Source organism: Heptranchias perlo, chromosome 4 (assembly GCF_035084215.1).
Source record: "Heptranchias perlo isolate sHepPer1 chromosome 4, sHepPer1.hap1, whole genome shotgun sequence".
NCBI lineage: Eukaryota > Metazoa > Chordata > Chondrichthyes > Hexanchiformes > Hexanchidae > Heptranchias > Heptranchias perlo.
Genome location: NC_090328.1, coordinates 117,373,568 through 117,387,873, shown reverse-complemented (window position 1 = coordinate 117,387,873; position 14,306 = coordinate 117,373,568). Strand labels below are relative to the sequence as shown.

General features: G+C 45.2%; 1 protein-coding gene across 5 annotated transcripts in view; it reads left to right on the top strand.

The window, feature by feature from the left end:
* trpm3 (transient receptor potential cation channel, subfamily M, member 3) overlaps positions 1-14,306 on the top strand; it is a 425,666-nt gene that overhangs the window by 391,247 nt on the left and 20,113 nt on the right. For all 5 annotated transcript variants that reach the window (XM_067983531.1, XM_067983535.1, XM_067983534.1 and 2 more), the window contains 3 exons: positions 2,623-2,797; positions 7,703-7,844; positions 10,057-10,256. In XM_067983531.1, the coding sequence (XP_067839632.1) occupies positions 2,623-2,797; positions 7,703-7,844; positions 10,057-10,256 (517 nt within the window). The remainder of the gene's footprint in view (positions 1-2,622; positions 2,798-7,702; positions 7,845-10,056; positions 10,257-14,306) is intronic.

Sequence of the window (14,306 nt, the reverse complement as noted above, 5' to 3'; positions counted from 1 at the left end):
TCGAGTACAAAATGTTAGATACAAAGGATGATACCAGAACTGTGAGGTTATAATTATCAGGAAAGGCTGAACAAGCTGAAGCTCTATTCTCTAGAAAAAGAGGATGCTGAGGGGTGACCTCAGATGTCTTTAAAATTATGAAGGGGTTCGATAGGGTAGATGTAGAGAAGATGTTTCCACTTGTGGGGGAGACCAGAACTCGGGGCCATAAATATAAAATAGTCACTAATAAATCCAATAAGGAATTCAGGAGAAACTTATTTACCCAGAGAGTGGTGAGAAAGTGGAACTCGCTGCCACATGGAGTAGTTGAGGCGAATAGCATAGATGCATTTAAGGGGAAGCTCGATAAACACATGAGGGAGAAAGGAATAGAAGGTTATGCTGATAGGTTTTGATGAAGTAGGGAGGGAGGAGGCTCGTGTGGAGCATAAACACAGGCATAGACCAGATGGGCCGAATGGCCTGTTTCTGTGCTGTAAATTCTATGTAATTCTAAGTAAATGCATGAGACCAAAACTTTCACCATCCTAATTTGCTTATAGATAGCCATTGTGCCTTTATTTCAAGGTATTACAATATAAAATAAAGCCATGTTATGAACTGTTTTAAACCATTCATTGACAGCAGGAAGGATATATTGGCCTTGGAGGGGATGCAGCCCTGATTCACAGAATAATATCGGGGGGTTGAAGGGTTAAATTATGAGGACAGGTTGCATAAACTTGGCTTTTATTCCCTCGACTGTAGACGATTAAACGGTGATCAGATCGAGGTGTTTAAGATGATTAAAGGATTTGAGAGACTATTTGCTTTGGTGGGGAATCCAGAACAAGGTGGGGGGCATAGCCTTAAAATTAGAGCACGGCCATTTAGGAGTGAAAGGAGGAAGCACCTCTTCACACAAAGGGTAGTAGAAATCTGAAACTCGCTCCCCCAAAAGGCTGTAGATGCTGGGGATCAACTGAAGCTTTCAAGACTGAGGTCGTTAGATTTTTGTTAGATAAGGGTATCAAGGGATATAGAGAGTAAATGAGGTGGAGGTACAGATCAGCCATGATCTAATTGAGGCTTGAGGGGCAGAATGGCCAATTCCTGTTCCTATCTTCCTGTCTGACTTTGAAAGTAATCTCACAGGTACAGATTTTTCATAAAATAATTTTTGTATTAACGTGCTGTCTTTACATGAACACTGCATTTCACTTTTGTAAATTTAATCCTGGATTCCCAAACTGACCAGTAGTTCAGTGAAATTGTTTATCTTGCACATAAATTAGCTGTGAAAAATAGAATGTAATGTGTGATGAAGCTGCTCGTTTTCTTTCCATTATTGTACAAAGGGAGTTTAAAACCAGTTCACTCAGAAAATGGCCCAGCTTTTTTTTGATACAAATTAGTCTCACAGAGCTTTGCCCACCAGGATTGCATTCCAGAACTTGCACCTGTGAAATCTCTGTGAAATCTGTGTGAAATGTGTTCACGGGAACATACATTTGTACAATTATATCTGGTCTGGTATCCAAGGGAGGGGCTAAGCCATTCAATTCAAATACAAGAATTTTCTGGGGAGGGAGGGTGCACTACCCTTTGTGTACTCTTCCTCCTCCTCCTACTCTTCCTCCTCCTCCTACTCTTCCTCCTCCTACTGCTCTTCCTCCTCCTCCTACTGCTCTTCTTCCTCCTCCTACTCTTCCTCCTCCTCCTACTCTTCCTCCTCCTACTGCTCTTCCTCCTCCTACTGCTCTTCCACCTCCTACTGCTCTTCCTCCTCCTCCTACTCTTCCTCCTCCTCCTACTCTTCCTCCTCCTACTACTCTTCCTCCTCCTACTGCTCTTCCTCCTCCTACTATTCTTCCTCCTCCTACTACTCTTCCTCTTCCTCCTACTCTTCCTCTTCCTACTACTCTTCCTCCTCCTCTTGCTCCTCCTCTATCAGCAGTCTACATAAGGAAATCCCCATTGGGAATCCCATTTTCTCACAGGTGATACAGAACAACATTTCCCAGATAACAAATTATCTAGATGGTAAATAAGTTGGAAAGACAATGGTAAGCTAGGAGAAATGCACAAGAAACATTTCCAAATTGGCCTCCACATTTCCAAGTTATGCCCCACTATACCAAGGCTAAAAGGGTTAAATTATGAGGACAGGTTGCATAGACTAGGCTTGTATTCCCTCGAGTATAGAAGATTAAGGGGTGATCTAATTGATGTGTTTAAGATGGTTAAAGGGATTTGATAGGGTAGATAGAGAGAAACTATTTCCTCTGGTGGGGGAGTCCAGAACAAGGGGGCAGAACCTTAAAATTAGAGCTAGGCCGTTCAGGGGTGATGTCAGGGAGCACTTCTTCACACAAAGGGTAGTGGAAATCTGGAACTCTCTCCCCCAAAAGGCAGATGGGGCTGGGGATCAATTGAAAATTTCAAAACTGAGATAGATAGATTTTTGTTAGCCAAGGGTATTAAGGGTTATGGAAGCAATGTGGGTTGATGGAGTTAAGATACAGATCAGCCATGATCTAATTGAATGGTGGAACAGGCTCGAGGGGCTGAATGGCCTTCTCCTATTCCCATGTTCCTAGATTACTAACCCTGCATCCTTTTTCACTCCACTTCTTGCAGATGATTGACATGATGTATTTTGTTATCATCATGCTGGTGATTTTAATGAGTTTCGGAGTAGCACGTCAAGCAATTCTTCACCCCAATGAAGATCCCTCCTGGAGGCTGGCAAGAAACATTTTCTACATGCCCTACTGGATGATCTACGGAGAAGTATTCGCAGACCAAATTGACCGTAAGTGCGTGAGGCTTTCAATTTTTTTTGCAATGTAAACGTATTCCTGAAGATGCTGATATAGGCCCAATTAAAAAATAAAGGGTTTGTTTACCTGTCGCAAAGTACCATCCTCAAACTCGACGAGCACCTGGGTGTTCCTCAGGCACGGAGGGCTCCTCAGACCGCACATTGTTTATCGGCTTGCGACTGTGCCTGCCCACCAATTCACCATTTGTCTCAACTAAAAGCTGAAAGGTTTTTAAAGCTGGGGTGTTGTTTTAAAAATGTGTTTCTGCTACGTTCTAGCTGCGGAATTGATCTGGAAAAATACAAGTTTGTTCCAAGTCGGACTCAGGTGCCACTATCTTGTAATAAAATGCCAGCATATGCACTAAGAAAGTCAGTGCCATCAAAGTCCCCCTCCATTATTTCTGGCAATAATAATACTTTTTGTTTTACCCTTGATAACCTAGTGGAAGTACAGTATGTGCAGCCAGTGTAAACGGTTACTCCAGCCCAATTTTAATCCTCGCGCACACTCCATTTCTGCACAGAATTACACCGGGACTCAAAGGGTTAAATTATGAGGACAGGTTGCATAGACTAGACTTGTATTCCACTGAACATAGAAAATTAAGGAGTGAGCTGATTGAGGTGTTTAAGATGATTAAAGGATTTGATAGGGTAGATAGAGAGAAACTATTTCCTCTGGTGGGGGAGACCAGAACAAGGGGGCAGAACCTTAAAATTAGAGCCAGGCCGTTCAGGGGTGATGTCAGGAAGCACTTCTTCACACAAAGGGTAGTGGAAATCTGGAACTCTCTCCCCCAAAAAGCTGATGAGGCTGGGGGTCAATTGAAAATTTCAGAATTGAGATTGATAGATTTTTGTTAGGTAAGGGTATTATGGGTTACAGAACCAAGGCGGGTAGATGGAGTTCAGAAACAGATCAGCCATGATCTAATTGAATGGCAGAACAGGCTCGAGGGGTTGAATGGCCTCCCCCGTTCCTATGTTTACATGGACGGGCAGGGTCAAAATCAGGGCTTATGTTTTTAACCAATTAACAATTGGTTCCAATGAGCAGGTAATGCAAACTTGTTAGTTACTGTACTTGTTGACAATTATTCACATTGAATCATAACTTTACCTTATGCCATTCTTGTATATTTTTAAGTTATCCGTCCATTTTTCATTTCTGATCTCCCCCACCCCCACTTTCATTATTTTGCTCCTTCCTTGCACTGTGATCTGACAAAGTGCTGGACTCCATTTTCATGCAGTGAAAAACTCATCATTATTTAGGTTGGTTGAATCACATTTATGTTCCTCCATTCTTATTATCCTAAATCATGACATACTTTAGAATATGATTTTGAATTTGGATCCATAACCTGTGCTGAGAGGCAAGACTAGAAATTGCACTTAACTGAATGGTAGCTATTTCTGTTCTGAATAATTTAATGCAAGTGTGACACATTTAATACTTTAACTTGTTAGCCGTGGCTCATTGGTAGCACTCTTGCCTCTGTATAGTGCCTTTCACAACCTCAGGACGTCCCAAAGCGCTTTCCAGTCAATGAAGTACCTGTGAAGTGTAGTCACCATTGTAATGTAGGGAAATGTGGCAGCCAATTTGTGCACAACAAGGTCCCACAAACAGCAATGTGATAATGACCAAAGCATCTGTTTTAGTGATGTTGGTTGAGGGATAAATATTGGCCCGGACACCGGGGAGAACTCCCTTGCTCTTCTTCGAAATCGTGGCCGTGGGATCTTTTACATCCACCTGAGACTGCAAACATTTAATGTCTCATCCAAAAGGCGACATGTCAGCAGAATACCAGCCCACCATCTTTCCCGCTCCTGTTCACCCAAAAAGCCAGCATGAAAATGAGCCTCAATTTGTTGGAAAGTCTAGCCCGATGAGTTTACGGCCTTGCGCAGATGTTTTCAGGAACGCCTTGTGCTGGGCGACACGTCGATGCAATGGGGCGGCGGAACTAGGGCCGTGGGTGGGGAACTCCCTAAGCGAGGAAGGAGGTCCTGCCATCCTGCCGTCCAGTCAGGCCCCAGCATAGAGTTGGCGGGTGTTACGCCGGCTAGGGCCGCCAACTCTAGTTGGAGGTATTCCTGGAGGTTCCATCACATGACCGCCCACTTCCAACCCCCCCTCCACTCCCCCACATTGGTTGCCCAACACGCCCATCCTCGCGACGCCCCGCCTTCTCACGGCCAATTGGAAAGCTAACAGACACTTCGTTACCCGATTGGGTGATTCATGACTGTCAGTCAAACAGCCTTTTTATCCCATCACCAATATTTTTATAACTAATAAATGTTCAACGAAAATGAAAAAAATGACCAATTTTTTTTAATGCCCCTATGATTTTACTCCTGGGTTTTTGCTCCCAGCAGTTTCCTGGAGATTAATCTTCAATTCCTGGAGGCTCCTGGAGTTTGGCAACCCTAATGCCAGCAGGAGTGGGGCCCACCTGGGGAGTTCAGGCTGCGATCAGGACCTGGACCCCAATAGCTGAGGGGAGAATTAAAAAATATATATTAGAAGGTGGTGGCTGCCTCTTACCGACCCACAAAGGTCCGTCCCTGTGGACCATCCCCCTAACCCCATGAACCTCAGCGACAAAGACAATGGACGTGTACAACCCAGCATTCGGACCAGAATGCAACAACCCTCCCACTCCCCACGGATATTCGGGACCCTTGCTTCTACGTGGCATTTCCACAAGATGCACTGCAGCAACTCGCCAAGGCTTCTTCAGCAGCACCTCCCAAATCCGTGACCTAGAAGGACAAGGGCAGCAGGTGCAAGGGAACACCACCACCTGCAAGAACGGACGATATATTTCCAAGTCACACACCATCCTGACTTGGAAATATATCATCCGTTCTTTCATCGTCGCTGGGTCAAAATCCTGGAACTCCCGACTTAACAGCACTGTTGGCGAACCTTCACCACACAGACTGCAGCGGTTCAAGAAGGCGGCTCACCACCACCTTCTCAAGGGGCAACTAGGGATGGGCAATAAATGCCAGCCTTGCCAGCGACGTCCACATCCCGAGAATGAATTTTTTTAAAGTATGGTGACCCAGTTAATAACTGACCAAACTCAGGTAGTTGAATTTGAACGTGTTTGGGTGTGAGTGTCAGCCCTGATACTTGACCCTGTCGGTTAACAGTCAATCACACCTTAGACATAAACCACTACCAGTTTGGATTTGATTTGAGTTTCCCGCCTGTCATTATTTTGGACTGATGACCCCTTATTTCACGATGCTGTTTCAAAACCTGACTCTGAACAATTCGAATTCAAATGAAGTTCTATTTAAGTCTAAGTTTGAATCCTGCTTCTCATCTGCACGGCAACAGATGCGAGACCGTGATCGGACTCGGTCCTGTATAATCAGGAATGAATTGCACCTCAAACACAAATGGAACTTATATTTAAAGGGGCGAGTTCTTGATGAAAAAGTGTTCTGGCAAACGTTGTGTTTGTTTGAGAAAGAGGCAAAGTCAGAGAAAGCCGTGCATCATATGACATCAAAGTGACATCAAATGCAAGTGAAACCATGTCGCATTTCATTACAATTTCCAACAATGCGCCTGCGTCGTTAAACAATTGAAAACATTTGTTTAACAACATTTAAATACCACGTGATCTTCTGGAATTGGTTTTGATCGCCTGAGGGGGTCAGAGAGGAAATTTCCAGAGATTTTTTTTCCCTTATTGGCCCTAGTTTTTTTTTGCCTCTCCCAGGGGATTGCGTGGCTGCAGGGGAGGGGTGGAGGAGTGGGGGGAGGTGGGAGGGAGGGAAGAAGTGTCTCGTCATGATGATCCGGCCATCATGAGGCGTGGGGCAGGCTTGATGGACCAGCTGATCTTTCCTTGCCCGTCACTTCGTATGTTCGTAAATATGGCAAGCATGTTCTCGTGTTCACTTTATAGGGAACCCCTCTATTCTACGCAAATCATTGCATTTCCTGCTGTTCTCCTTGAAAAATAGCACAGTCATACTCCAGCTCTTGTTTCATACAATTTAACTTTGAGTCTTACATCGCAAATATTCCTTCAAGTAGCACATTTGGAAATTTAACCTCTCTTCAAACTCATATTATAAAATCAATATATCTTAGGGGAGATTTTATAGAGATGTTCAAAATCATGAAGGGTTTTGATAGAGTAAATAAGGAGAAACTGTTTCTACTGGCAGGAGGGTCGGTAACCAGAGGATACAGATTTAAGGTATTTGGCAAAAGAGCCAGAGGAGAGATGAGTAGAAATTTTTTTACACAGCGAGTTGTTATGATCTGGAATGCGCTGCCTGAAAGGGTGTTGGAATCAGATTCAATAGTAACTTTCAAAAGGAAACTGGTTATATACTTGAAAAGGTTGAAAGAGCAGGGGGGAGTGGGACTAATTGGATAGCTCTTTCAAAGAGCTGGCACAGGCACGATGGGCCAAATGGCCTCCTTCTGTGCCGTAAGATTCTATGATTGTATGAAAGTCAAATAATGACAGTGATAAAAGCAATTGAAACATAACATCTGCCAGCAGAATTGCAAAAGAAGGAACAAGGAATCAAATTTACAATCATATATACATAGCATACACACTCACTCGGTTTGAGGTAATAATCCAATCTGGGATTCCACTGGTGAACACAACTAGGAGAGCTTTTTTTAATAACATCACCCGAGATTCCTTAATGGATAACCTCCCTGTCAATCTCTTCTTCTCATGCCCCCACTGTGTACAAATCATCCTAAATGGGGTCTCCGACATATGCCCCCCCCCCAACACAAGTTAAAATATCAGTGGCGATCTACTTTGGTCAAATGCTGTATCGATACATGAAGCCTTGGCAGTGATCTTCATTTTGTTAATATGTCTTTTTTTTTAGCTCCATGTGGGACTGAGTTAACAGAAGATGGTCGACCCCTCCCCCCCTGCATAACTGGAGCGTGGATCATTCCAGCTATAATGGCCTGTTACCTCTTAGTTGCAAACATTCTGCTGGTGAACCTCCTTATAGCAGTGTTCAAGTGAGTATTGTGTGGCCTGGCTTGCACAAAGTTTGCAAATAATAAAGAATATAGTTCAGAAGCAGAAAATAAGATTGGACCACGGGAACAAAGGGGAGTAGAGTTTCCGCTCTGGGCGCAATCGGGGAAAATTGCGCCCAAAACTGCGCTTGAAATTGCACTGATTCGGTTACAGTTCAAGTTTCTGCTAAAATTCATTTGAATAATCACAAACGTAAAATCTTCCGTGAATCAGGCAGCGTATTAGAATGTAATTGTTTCTTTTATTTTTTCTTTCCATTAAAAAGTATTCCTTGATGTATTTAAGGGTGGTAAACTGGGGCAGTTTTATTAATACTGCTCAAAATGGGTTTAACACCAAAAATAAGTTTTTCTCACAAGGGTGTCCAGTCCTCCACCTGTGAGTAACCGGATTTAAAATCACTGAAAATTACTTTAAAAAAAACTATACTGAAACATTTAATAATTTCATTGGTGTACACTAGTCAGTTTCTTAGTAAATCAAATATTTTTTGATATGAACATTTTTTAAAACGTGCCTACTGGTGCCTGTACACCTGAGAAAACGAACCTAATTTGAAGAGCCTTCGCCAACACACTGTCGAACCTGGGGGTGGGGCCAGTTTTGTGGGCGGGGCCTGATTCGGGCGAATTGAGTCTTAAACCAGCGTAAAAGATTGCGATGAACACGAACGTAAATGGTTTTGGGCGTAACTCACTTACGTTTAAAATCCCCCCGATGTTTTGTGCTGGTTCGGCCGATCCCACCCGGATTGTGCTGTTATAACCGGCGGAAACTCGGCCCCCAAATGCTTGCATTTGCAGCCTCAACTATTCTCTAGTGATAATTATACAGCCCATTCTGTGTGCTATTGTTTCATTACGAAGCCCTCCTACTTTCTCCAGGACCATACGCTAGATTTCAGGTGCATGGGAGCAATCTGGAGTAGGCCGAGATAGGGAACTCAGCAGAGTGGGCAGAGTAAGCCTGTACTGCACCTCTCTAACACCACGAGCTTGGTGATCCGATACAGCGCACTACCAATGCAACTTTTTATTTGGCAAGTTAATGTTGCTTACCAAAGGTAAGAAAGAGAGACTTGTATTTATATAGCACCTTTCGTGACCTCAGGATGTCCCAAAGCGCTTTACAGCCAACAAAGTACTTTTGAAATGTAATCACTGTTGTAATGTAGGAAACGCGGCAGTCAATTTGTGCACAGCAAGATCCCACAAACAGCAATCTGATAATGACCAGATAATCCATTTTAGTGATGTTGGTTGAGGGATAAATATTGGCCCAGGACACCAGGGAGAACTCCCCTGCTCTTCTTCGAAATAATGCCATGGGATTGTTTACGTCCAACTGAGAGGGCAGACGGGGCCTCGGGTTAACGTCTCATCCGAAAGACTGCACCTCCGACAGTGCAGCACTCCCTTGCTACTGGCACTGGGAGTGTCAGCCTGAAAATTTCAAAACTGAGATTGAAAGATTTTGTTAGAAACATAGAAACGTAGAAAATAGGAGCAAGAGTAGGCCATGCGGCCCTTCGGGCCTGCTCCGCCATTCAAAATGATCATGGCTGATTGTCTAACTCAGTACCCTGTTCCCGCTTTTTCCCCATATCCCTTGATCCCTTTAGCATTAAGAAATATATTTATCTCCTTCTTGAATACATCTAATGATTTGGCCTCCACTGCCTTCCTTAGGTAAGGGTATTAAGAGTTTAGGAACCAAGGCGGGTAGATGGAGTTAAGATACAGATCAGCCATGATCGAACTGAATGGTGGAACAGGCTCGAGGGGCTGAATGGCCAACTCCTTTTTTGTCCTTTCTTCTTTTTTTTAAACTCGTTTTATCACTTACCTTTTCTCCGTATCCCTTCCTCTCTTTCTTTCTTTCTTTTTTCCACCTTTGGGGTGGATTTTGAAGTCGACGGAAATAAAAACGAGGAGAGATGTAAAACGGGCTGCTAATCCGCTATCGCCCGCCTTACACCACCGCAGAAAGTCCGGCTCTACCCCGCAGTTTCTTCGTCCCTCTTGCTCTTTCCTTTTCTCCACGATTTTCTTTATTAAAAAACGTCCCCCTCAGAAAGAGGAATCAAGCAGTTTCCTTGGCGTGATGATCGAGGAAGCCCCCATTTTTTTTTTGTTTTAACATCTTGGCTCACTTCTGCCTTTTCTTTTTTTGCCTCTCTCCTCTTCACAGCAACACGTTCTTTGAAGTCAAGTCGATATCAAACCAAGTTTGGAAGTTTCAGCGGTACCAGTTGATCATGACCTTCCACGAGAGGCCTGTCCTCCCACCGCCACTCATCACATTCAGTCACATGACCATGGTCTGCCAACACATTTGTTGTCGCTGGAGGAAGCAGGAGAGTGACCGGGAGGATAAAGATTACGGACTCAGTAAGTCACTTCTATAAGCGGGAGCGGCTGCCCCGTTGCAAGGCTGGGGATTTTTCTTTTTAAACGAATCCATCTGGGTAACAAGGAAATGTTTATCAACTAATGTTTAACTGAGGTGTAATTGAATGCGGCTTTGGAACAGGCTTTGGAGCAGAGAACTCCCCACCCCAAAATGCCATCCCGAATACTTCAGCGTGAGGTCATGACCCTGCATGTCCAGGCCCCGGCCTGGTTTCTGACCATTCTGGTGGGCTCCCACTAAAGTTACAGCCAGGAGTATGCCTAGAAAAGAGAAGGCTGAGGGGTGACCTGATAGAGGTCTTTAAAATTATGAAGGGATTCGATAGGGTAGATGTAGAGAAGATGTTTCCACTTGTGGGGGGAGTCCAAAACTAGGGGCCATCGATATACGAAAGTAATTAATAAATCAAATAGTGAATTCAGGAGAAACTTCTTTACCCAGAGAGTGGTTAGAATGTGGAACTCGCTACCACAAGGAGTGGCTGAGGTGAATAACATAGATACATTTAAGGGGAAGCTAGATAAACACATGAGGAAGAAAGGAATAGAAGGATATGCTGATAGGGTGAGATGAAGAGGAGTGGGAGGAGGCTCGTGTGGAGCATAAACACCGGCACAGACCAGTTGGGCCGAATGGCCTGTTTCTTTGCTGTAAATTTGATGTAATTCCATGAATAGCCATATATTGTTGGGCTCAGGATCCTCACTCCGAGTCCCAAGATCTGTTTCTTGAATGAATGAGGATTTTGCAACATTTACCAGCACCATGACTCCTCCACCTTGCAGAATAAACTGGACCAGGGGAACAAAATGTGCAGAACCAAAGTAATATATTTAAATTCGGCTGCATATGGTGACACCACTATTCTGGGCCAGAATGGCGATGAGTGGGTAATCCCCCCATCAATCACGCCTGGAGACCGCACTGCTGTAAGTGACTGGGATTGATTTTATGCACATAATCTGTATTATGTAACTATCCCCCACTCATTGCCATTTTCTAGAGAAATAACCCTGCTTTTATCGGGAGACTTTCGGTCATGAGTTCTGTTTGCTGTAGTTCACAGAGCTCCGTTTGCTGTAGTGCGCTGTTTAAACAGACTCTGTTTTTGCTGTAGTGCGCTGTTTAATCAGACTCTGCTGTAGTGCGCTGTTTAAAAAGACTCTGTTTGCTGTAGTGTGCTGTTTAAACAGACTGTGCTGTGGTGCGCTGTTTAAACAGACTGTGCTGTGGTGCGCTGTTTAAACTGACTGTGCTGTGGTGCACTGTTTAAACAGACTCTGTGCTGTAGTGTGCTGTTTAAACAGACTGTGCTGTGGTGCGCTGTTTAAACAGACTCTGTTTGCTGTAGTGCGCTGTTTAAACAGACTGTTTGCTGCAGTGCGCTGTTTAAACAGACTGTTTGCTGTAGTGCACTGTTTAAAAAGACTTTTTTTTATTCGTTCATGGGATGTGGGCATTGCTGGCGAGGCCGGCATTTATTGCCCATCCCTAATTGCCCTTGAGAAGGTGGTGATGAGCCGCCTTCTTGAACCGCTGCAGTCCGTGTGGTGAAAGTTCTCCCACAGTGCTGTTAGGAAGGGAGTTCCAGGATTTTGACCCAGCGACGATGAAGGAACGGTGATATATTTCCAAGTCGGGATGATGTGTGACTTGGAGGGGAACGTGCAGGTGGTGGTGTTCCCATGTGCCTGCTGCTCTTGTCCTTCTAGGTGGTAGAGGTCGCGGGTTTGGGAGGTGCTGTCGAAGAAGCCTTGGCGAGTTGCTGCAGTGCATCCTGTGGATGGTACACACTGCAGCCACAGTGCGCCGGTGGTGAAGGGAGTGAATGTTTAGGGTGGTGGATGGGGTGCCAATCAAGCAGGCTGCTTTGTCCTGGATGGTGTCGAGCTTCTTGAGTGTTGTTGGAGCTGCACTCATCCAGGCAAGTGGAGAGTATTCCATCATGCTCCTGACTTGTGCCTTGCAGATGGTGGAAAGGCTTTGGGGAGTCAGGAGGTGAGTCACTCGCCACAGAATACCAAGCCTCTGACCTGCTCTTTTAGCCACAGTATTTATATGGCTGGTCCAGTTAAGTTTCTGGTGACCCCCAGGATGTTGATGGTGGACGATTCGGTGATGGTAATACCGTTGAATGTCAAGGGGAGGTTCTTAGACTCTCTCTTGTTGGAGATGGTCATTGCCTGGCACTTGTCTGGTGTAAATGTTACTTGCCTCTTATCAGCACAAGCCTGGATGTTGTCCAGGTCTTGCTGCATGCGGGCTCGGACTGCTTCATTATTTGAGGGGTTGTGAATGGAAATGAACACTCTGCAATCATAAGCAAACATCCCCATTTCTGACCTTATGATGGAGGGAAGGTCATTGATGAAACAGCTGAAGGTGGTTGGGCCTAGGACACTGCCCTGAGGAACTCCTGCAGCAATGTCCTGGGGCTGGGATGATTGGCCTCCAACAACCACTACCATCTTCCTTTGTGCTAGGTATGACTCCAGCCACTGGAGAGTTTTCCCCCTGATTCCTATTGACTTCAATTTTACTAGGGCTCCTTGGTGCCACACTCAGTCAAATGCTGCCTTGATGTCAAGGGCAGTCACTCTCACCTCACCTCTGGAATTCAGCTCTTTTGTCCATGTTTGGACCAGGGCTGTAATGAGGTCTGGAGCCGAGTGGTCCTGGCAGAACCCAAACTGAGCATCGGTGAGCAGGTTATTGGTGAGTAAGTGCCGCTTGATAGCACTGTCGACGACACCTTCCATCACTTTGCTGATGATTGAGAGTAGACTAATGGGGTGGTAATTGGCTGGATTGGATTTGTCCTGCTTTTCGTGGACAGGACTACCTGGGCAATTTTCCACATTGTCGGGTAGATGCCAGTGTTGTAGCTGTACTGGAACAGCTTGGTTAGAGGTGCAGCTAGTTCTGGAGCACAAGTCTTCAGTACTACAGCCAGGATTTTGTCGGGGCCCATAACCTTTGCTGTATCCAGTGCACTCAGCCATTTCTTGATATCATGTGGAGTGAATCGAATTGGCTGAAGACTGGCTGCTGTGATGGTGGGGATATCGGGAGGAGGCCGAGATGGATCATCCACTTGGCACTTCTGGCTGAAGATGGTTGCAAACGCTTCAGCCTTGTCTTTTGCACTCACGTGCTGGACTCTGCCATCATTGAGGATGGGAATGTTTACAGAGCCTCCTCCTCCCGTTAGTTGTTTAATTGTCCACCACCATTCATGACTGGATGTGGCACGACTGCAGAGCTTTGATCTGATCCGTTGGTTGTGGAATCGCTTAGCTCTGTCTATAGCATGTTGCTTCTGCTGTTTAGCATGCATGTAGTCCTGAGTTGTAGCTTCACCAGGTTGGCACCTAAATTTTTAGGTACGCCTGGTGCTGCTCCTGGCTCTACACTCTACACTCCTTATTGAACCAGGGTTGATCTCCTGGCTTGTTGGTAATGGTAGAGTAAGGAATATGCCGGGCCACGAGGTTACAGATTGTGCTGGAATGCAATTCTGCTGCGGCTGATGGCCCACAGCACTAAACTGCTGGATCTGTTCTGAATCTATCCCATTTAGCATGGTGGTAGTGCCACACAACACTGGATGGTGTCCTCAGTGCGAAGACGGGACTTCGTCTCCACGAGGACTGTGCGGTGGTCACTCCTACCAATACTGTCATGGACAGATGCATCTGCGACAGGTAGATTGGTTAGGACGATGTCAAGTAAGTTTTTCCCTCGTGTTGGTTCGCTCACCACCTGCCGCAGGCCCAGTCTGGCAGCTATGTCCTTCAGGACTCGGCCAGCTCGGTCAGTAGTGGTGCTACCAAGCCACTCTTGGTGATGGACATTGAAGTCCCCCACCCAGAGTACATTATGCGCCCTTGCTACCCTCAGTGCTTCCTCCAAGTGGTGTTCAACATGGAGGAGGACTGATTCATCAGCTGAGGGAGGACGGTAGGTGGTAATCAGCAGGAGGTTTCCTTGCCCATGTTTGACCTGATGCCATGAGATTTTATGGAGTC